Source organism: Aptenodytes forsteri, unplaced genomic scaffold (assembly GCF_000699145.1).
Source record: "Aptenodytes forsteri isolate BGI_AS27 unplaced genomic scaffold, ASM69914v1 Scaffold153, whole genome shotgun sequence".
NCBI lineage: Eukaryota > Metazoa > Chordata > Aves > Sphenisciformes > Spheniscidae > Aptenodytes > Aptenodytes forsteri.
The window spans coordinates 453,107-460,794 of record NW_008796178.1 but is presented as its reverse complement, the minus strand read 5'-3'; the positions used below and the strand labels follow the sequence as shown (position 1 = coordinate 460,794).

Genomic DNA, 7,688 nt, shown 5'->3' with positions numbered 1-7,688 from the left:
AGCTTCGGGGTCAAGACAGTCGGAGAGGCGCCCTGCGTTTCAGGTCGCCGTGTGCCCCCGCGGAGTTGTGCCTTTTCGTTACTGCCGGGCTGTATAGCAGCAAGCGTGCATAAACTTTCGTTGCCTGTTCGCGTCTCTTCTCTCTTGCATAGGTGTTCGGGGATAGGCATGACACGCAGCGGTTTACCCTAGGTGTGTGTGGCGTTTTACAGACGGGTTTGAAAGTTTTGCAATTTGCAGATAACGAGATTTGTTTGTGGAGGCGTGTGGTTGGCTCCCATCCTACCCTCCAACTACGTTTGACAAACGAGAAAGGTGTGAGAGCTTGCATCTGGTAATTGTATTACCTATAAACTTGGTGGTGGAAACTTATCGGCATTCTGAGGCTCAAGACAGTTGGCATGGGTGTAATATGTTCTTCTCCCACCTCTGTAGTTCAGGGCCCGATCCTGGAGTCTTGTAAGTACAAATTCTAGTTCTGTATTTCCAGGAGTGTTCATATGGGGAAGAGCTGTGGGATTGTGTTCGGGATTACTGTAGTCTGTTGAATTCCAAATGAACTCTCCTTCAGTACAGAAGGACTCCTTATGCTGTTTTCCATAGTCACTTCAATGCAAAACCAGGTGTGAAACATGGGCATAATGACTTATTGGAATTTTACATAAGCAAAAAAGGGTGTCTGAAATATTACGCAAGATACAGAGAATCAGGTCCAGAGCCTGAAGACACAAAACTTAAATGTATCCCACTGCTTCTGAGTAAAAGGCAAAAAAAGGGGAAAGGATTGTAGTGGCTGAGAAATACCATCTCTTTGCACTTGCACAGAGATATTCAGTACGTGGGAAGCCTCCTGAGAGAGCACCACATTGACATGATTCAGAGTTAAAATATTGGAAGCTTAATGTATAGATTTCATGTGTTTCTGCTTCTCAGCATTGTGGTGAGGGAGAGAAGGGGGAGGGAAGAAATCCTGCCTGTAAAAAGTTGCTCTGTCAGTCAGGTTTTTTTGATAAAGACATTCATTTTAAAAAGTTACCTAAACTGTATGTAGTCAAGGGCAAATACAAATAAATTACTGACAGAGCAATTAATCTTTTTGAAGAATGGTGCTAGCAGAGTGGCTTAGGGGGCACAATTGCACTAGGAAGAGCTTTTCAGACAAATGTAACCATTCTTGTAATACGAGTGGAAGTTGACTGCAAGATAGTTTCAGAGGTCTGCTTTTGTTTTAATGTAATCTAGATTATTAATCTAAAGTGTGGGTTTTTTTCTGCATTTCCCTCCAAACTTTTCAAAAAGTCAAACTAATTGCTAGGTAGTGTGCACAAGAATATAGTCAAGGAGGTAAGCAAGGAGACTTCCTTATTATTAGCTAACTTCAATAATTGGCTAAATATACTTTAGCTATGTCACAGGCTTATTCCAAGGATCATCTAGAGAAGAACAGCAGCAGTCTGTGCCTGTAAATGTTTGTCTTTATGAAATGTTAGCATGGTTTATATAACTTAGAAAAAGCCCTTAGAGTTCATCATGATACGAATTTATTCTCGTGAACTTATTCTCATCCCCACTTAGGAGCTCCTGCTTCAGTGTCGGAATGATCTTCTGTAATCGTGCACATATAGAAAGGGAATGTTCAATAAGATTATAAACATAAAACTCTTCTGCTTCATAAGTTTTACCCAGCTGCTTGGTGATTTCACAGCTGTTTCTGCAGTTGATAACAATTTCCATCACTCTGCTTTCTGCAGGGTTGTCACACTGCTCTGCTGCAGATTCTACCTTGTCCCTATTTGAGTTATGAATCTTGTTTTAAAAAATTAGATGACTGAAATGAAGAACAGTAAATATAATGGAATTATGTTTAGTACAGTGAGTTCTTGGACTCAGTTTGCCTTTTTTTTTGAGAGGAGTTTTTGGGATTATATTACTTAGGTTTTTGTTACAGCAGAATAAATTTAAAAGGGCTTTTTAGTGGAAAGCATGTTGTCACTGTCAGTTTACAGCTAGGAAACCAAGGCACAGGGAGCTGAAGTTATTTGCTCAAAGAAACTGGAGACATAGAAGAGACAAAACCCCAAGTATTCTGAGTCATGATTTGGTTCTTTGATTCACATAGGTGAAGTGAGCAATAGAAACGAAGTTAAATGAGATTTTTAACTACAGAAATTCATGTGCATTACCTTTTCCTGCCTAGCTCTTTCTGGGGGGCTTGCCTGAGTTGTGACACTCATCATCGAGACGTCACATCATCAAAGGAAAATGTTACACAGGGCCAGAAATGGGTGGCTGCTGCCAAGAAAAGAGGCAGAAACCACTAGGAGAGCCAGAGGGAGAACATCTCCTGCCTCGGTTAGGTTAGGAGCAGGGGTCAGCATACAGCAGGAGCTTTTCCATGCAGGAGTTTTGTTCTTAAGAAGCTGATAAATATCCAACAACTTTTCTTGTAGGAAACTTCCATGCTAGAATATCGTCACCTCCACTTCATCATTCAGCAACATTTGACACTTCAAAGCCTGGAGCAGCCCTTACTGCTGTATGACTCTGCCTTGAATTGACATATGAGACATCTTAAGCAGTCTTCCTCTGCTTACTGAGCCAAGGGATTTGTTACGATGGATTTCTCATGGACCTGGTAGGTGTGTGTGCTGATGGATTTCATGTCTTTTCAGTAAATCTCAACTTACACTTATTACTGGGTAAAACATTCCTCTCCCCTTTAACCCATGTTAGCCACAGATTGCCACAGAAACACATTGTTCTGTCAAGTCAAAGTAGCTCCTTAAGAAAGTACTTCTAGTATGATTAGTGAGAGGATGCTGGTGTTGCCGGGTATCTTTGCCTAAATTTCTTACCCTGAAACTTAAACCAAGTCACCTGTTGGCGTAAGTCAGAAGTGACTTTGCTGGCAATGAGGATCTAGTGCCCTGTTTTCTAGGGCTGAGTACCTTTACTCACACTTCAAATAGGTTCTGTTGTTTATTTAATGTACGGTATTTCAATAGAGGTTTGTTTATTTGTTTTATATGAATGCCTCTCTGCTTATATCCTATTACAGGAAAGAACTGTGCTCCTCAGAAGTCAACAGGTATTTTGCCATTGACTTAATTTTGGTAGTTTAGGAGATTTTTTTAAAAATTCATGTTAGTTTTGGCGGTATAAATATATCTTCTTTCTTCATAAATCTCTGTACAAGACATCTAAGAGATTTAATGCTCATTGGGGATGTAACTGAAGCAGAGGGACAAGGACTCTAGAGACAGGAGTAAATATACTTTGATTGAATGTTAAAGTTTTTCAGAATAATGGTGTTTATTATGAGCCCAATCCAATTTCAAGTTATTGGGAGTTTCCCTATTTCTGTGACTGTTAGAGTATTTGCACTTTTGAATAGTTATTACACTATATTTGGAGCTAAGAGACCTTTTATATGGAAAACGGTTAATTTTTTTCCTCAAATTTAATAATAAAATATTGAACAAATTTAATTTGGCTAATGGTAAGATCAATAAAAGGTGACATTTGGGGACCACATTCTGCCATTGTGCTGAACTTCTGTAACGTTTTATGGATAAGTAATGCAGCAACATAATGGCACCAGTGTGAATCTCACTGCTGTGTAAGACATTACTGAAAACGCAGAACTTCAGCTCAGATCCATGTGGGAACAGATCGATGGCGCTTTAGAGCAACCCCATGGCTTTCCTGGGCTCTTTCAACTGATATAAAAGGTACTTAATCATGCGTTAGAATTCGAAGGACAAAGCAACCAAACCTAGGAGAACCTAGGATATCTAAGGTGTCAGCACAGATATATTTGCTTTGTCTGATAAGCACTGATCAGATCCCCTGCCTGCTTTTGGGGATACCAAGTACACAGAAACACACAGAAACACGGAATGGTTGTGGTTGGAAAGGACCTCTGGAGGTCATCTGGTCCACCCCGTGTCCCGCTCAAGCAGGGTCTCCTAAAGAAGTCTGCCCAGGACTGTCGAGATGACTTTTGAATGCCTCCAAGGATGGAGACTCCAAAACCTCCCTGGGCAACCTGTTCCAGTGCTTAGTCACCCTCCCAGTAAAAAAGTGTTTCCTGATGTTCAGACGGAACCTCCTGTGTTTCAGTTTGTGCCCATTGCCTCTTGGGTTGTCAGTGTGTGTGCTCAGTGTGCGCGTGGTTGTGTTGTGCTCAGTGTTGTTAGGGAGGGAAAGGCTACTCTGTCTTGTAGCTGCTAGGCCCCTTGCAGGATTGAGCGCTGAAGATAGCTGTGTACAGCAAGATACAATATTGAGCTGAGCACTCTTCCTTAGAGCAGTAGAACAAAAGCTTTGTCAAACCAGATCTGAACTTTCCTTCTCTCATCAGGGTTCAAGGAAACTCAGATACAAACTCTCTGACTAGATACAGAGTGTAGCCTGTTTGTGTTTAAAAATAGTGAAATCCTCTTTCTTGCAAAATACACGGTCCGTTACATGAGGTACTGAGATACAAAACCAAGGGCTCTCCACAATGGACGAATATATCTTAGCAACAAGGGTGGGAGTGGTGGGAAAGGAAAAGGAGAATACAAGTATCTGGCAATTAACTTCCTAGTCACAGATGTGAAGGTGATAAAAGTGATAAAAGCATTACTGCATTGCCAACGCTCTTCCTTGTTCTCTGAGCTGCATACCATGCTGCTCATAGGATCAAAAGCTACACAGCCCATACCGGAGAGTGGTGGAGGAGTTCTGTGAGCTACTCCCAGCAGGAAAACCCAGTGGTTCCCCAGTGTCCCCGTTTCTGTTGTATGTGCTGGGGTGCACTGAGCGCACAGCCAAGGCAGCATAGCCGTGGTAGCCTCAGCATTGTCAGAGGCTCACTGCAGACTCCAGGGCGGCCCCCACACCAGCAAGAGTCCCAGTGAGGTGGCAGAGGTCTGTCATGGCAGCCTGTAGCAGTGGAGAGCCACAGGCTTGTCTTGCCCTAATCAGGTGGGCTCCAGTTCTGCACTGGGCTCCACGGAGCCAAAAGCTATTTTGCCTCGTAATGCAGATGCAATCAAACTGTGCATGCTGTCTGTGGGACTGAGAGTATGTATACGATATGGAGACAGGAGGAAAGCAACCTACTGTAACTAAGATGACTGAATATGACTGTAAATCTGCCTCCCGCACAGTAACATGGATGTGGTTTCATGGATTTGTAAGGGACCCATTACTTTTGTATTAAGCCAATTTAAATGGCAAGCTGACAGTCTGGCATTGATGTTGCTGTAATGGTAGGTTCACCAGCTTTCAGCTGGCGTTTGCTGAGTGCAGGAAATGTCTTCATCCCCATTCCCCCCACATCCATACCTAGTCATGACCATTTGAATTTTTTCGCTAAGTAGCACTTGCCTTGAGAAAGGGTTCACTGTTCAGTCCTGTTTTTTGCTGGGCCAGTTCTTACCCATGTTATTGTGATGCACATTGGAGCAAATCTGGGTAATGTGTGTATAGGTGTATATATAAAGAAACAGTGTGAAAAAAGTGTGTGAGCAAGAGTAGAATTTTTAACCAAAACAGCCTATGAACTTCACCTCCTTGTCAGAAGATGTAATGCCATTGAAATTTAAATTGCATCCAGAAATACTGACTTCAGTATGTAACTTAAAGTGGGATTTGGCCCATAACACTTTAAGGTCGGTGTCTGTCTTGGTCCATGACTCTGTTCTTTCTAGCACTTATGCACATGCTGATGACTACTGTAACAATTGATTCAGATCCACCACAATCAGTAGTGTTATAATTAAGCTTGTGCATAAATCTTCACGGGCTCAGAGTGTCTGCTTGTTTGCAATCCCAAGTGGGATACTTCTGTGTCACCCATTTGTCACATAATGGTAATGCTTCTTAGTTGAACTCATGCTCTTCTCTCCACAGTGCAGTACGTGTTCAGCAGAGCCTGCTCTAGCCTAAGAATTGACTAAGTCAAGACAATCAAGATGACAAACGAACCTATTAAAGAGATCCTGGGTGCTCCAAAGCATCCTGATTCTGTAACCACAGAGAAGAGTAATAACAATGACACTGTGATAACCACCATCCCTCTTGTCAGTGAATGCCAGCTGACTGCAGCAACAGGAGGAGCAGAACTCTCCTGTTACCGCTGTACCATTCCCTTCGGTGTGGTTATCCTCATAGCCGGCATTGTGGTTACTGCTGTGGCATACAGCTTCAATTCCCATGGATCAATCATCTCAGTGTTTGGATTAGTCCTCTTGTCATCAGGACTCCTTTTGCTGGCTTCTAGTGCAGTGTGCTGGAAAATCAGGCAGCAAAACAAGAAAGCAAAGAGGCGGGAGAGCCAGACAGCGCTTGTGGCAAATCAGCGAACCTTGTTTGGTTAAAGACAACCAAGAGAAGGCTGGACAGAAGACAGAACCTTTGTAAGTCAACTTGACTATTTATCAATAGGAGAGATTGCATGTTTTAATTTAACTTTGGAAATGAACTGAAATGAAAATGGAATGGATTAAGAAAGACTCCTAAAAACTCTGCAAGTGCTCTTAATATTTTTCTTACTGCAGACTTGGTAGTGATTCTTTCCAAGGTGGAAGAAAAAACACTTTTCCTTCACAGAAAACAGTGTCGTCATAACTGCAATCATCGTAACTGCATTCTCCAACATGCTGATCATGTTGGAAAGGGAACTTGTGAGAACTGAGAAAATAATTTGAACTGACTTGAAATGCCAGAGATCTCCTTAAAGTACACACTGTGACATTTGACCAAGGGAGAAGTCATAGCATTTGAAGTGACTACAAGGTTATGGCCAGATTGTCTGTGACTTAAATTGTAGCACAAAAAAAAAAAAAAGCAATAACAAACAATCAAACTGCAGATTGCTCAATAAGCTGATTCTTATATTTTATGTAACTTCCCCCCCCAATATCTGTGGTACTTTCCCCCTTTTTTAAACCAACTAATATGAATTTTGTTTTACTATTGAATAGAAATAGGTAGAAATGTGTAATTATATTGTCTAACCTAAATAACGAGGTATGATTATAGCTTAAAACATGACACTTTTTTTGTAAATTGAAGTGGTCAGGTTTAGCACTTTTGATTATTTTGCTATAAAATTAAAAAGTAAATTTCATTAAAATAATATTCAGTGCTGCTAGACCTTTAGAAAATCTTTTTCTATTGCTATCAAGATAGCTTGTATCTTCAACTTCGACTGCTTTATGATTCTATTTTTTTTAAAAATCACCTGTGACAATTACTGTCAACATATGTACTGCTGACCTCTTCCAAAAATCTTTATTGACTATGGATTTTGGTTTGATAGCACGGTCCTCTTGCAGCTTGATTAACAACTCAGTTATTGAAAAATTGTAATGGTCAGTTCTGCAGACACTTCCTGGGATAGTCAGATTTAGACACAACTATTAATAATTACTTGTGGAAGCAAAGTCATCTCTGTAGTCAGTGTTTGCTGAATGAGCTTTGGCATTACGAATCTTTACGAAAAGCAGGTCTCAGGTGCCCCCTGTGTGTGTCCGAGATGTTTGATTCTGTAACTCTTGTGTTCCAGAGGTCTTCCAACTTTTCTCAGGTAATGAATAGTTGAGGCGCTGGTCGAAAATTGAAGCAAAACAGAACATTTCTTCATCTATACCATGAAGGACAAGTAGTGCTGAGCCAAGTCACAGATTACAGACTTC

General features: G+C 41.2%; 1 protein-coding gene across 1 annotated transcript in view; it reads left to right on the top strand.

The window, feature by feature from the left end:
* Positions 1-7,124, top strand: part of TMEM100 (transmembrane protein 100) — a 7,577-nt gene extending 453 nt beyond the window's left edge. Inside the window, exons 2-3 of the mRNA XM_009287664.2 lie at positions 2,451-2,635; positions 5,902-7,124. Of these exons, the coding sequence (XP_009285939.1) occupies positions 5,964-6,368 (405 nt within the window). The 5' untranslated portion in view covers positions 2,451-2,635; positions 5,902-5,963 and the 3' untranslated portion in view covers positions 6,369-7,124. The remainder of the gene's footprint in view (positions 1-2,450; positions 2,636-5,901) is intronic.
* Positions 7,125-7,688: the final 564 nt, after the last annotated feature.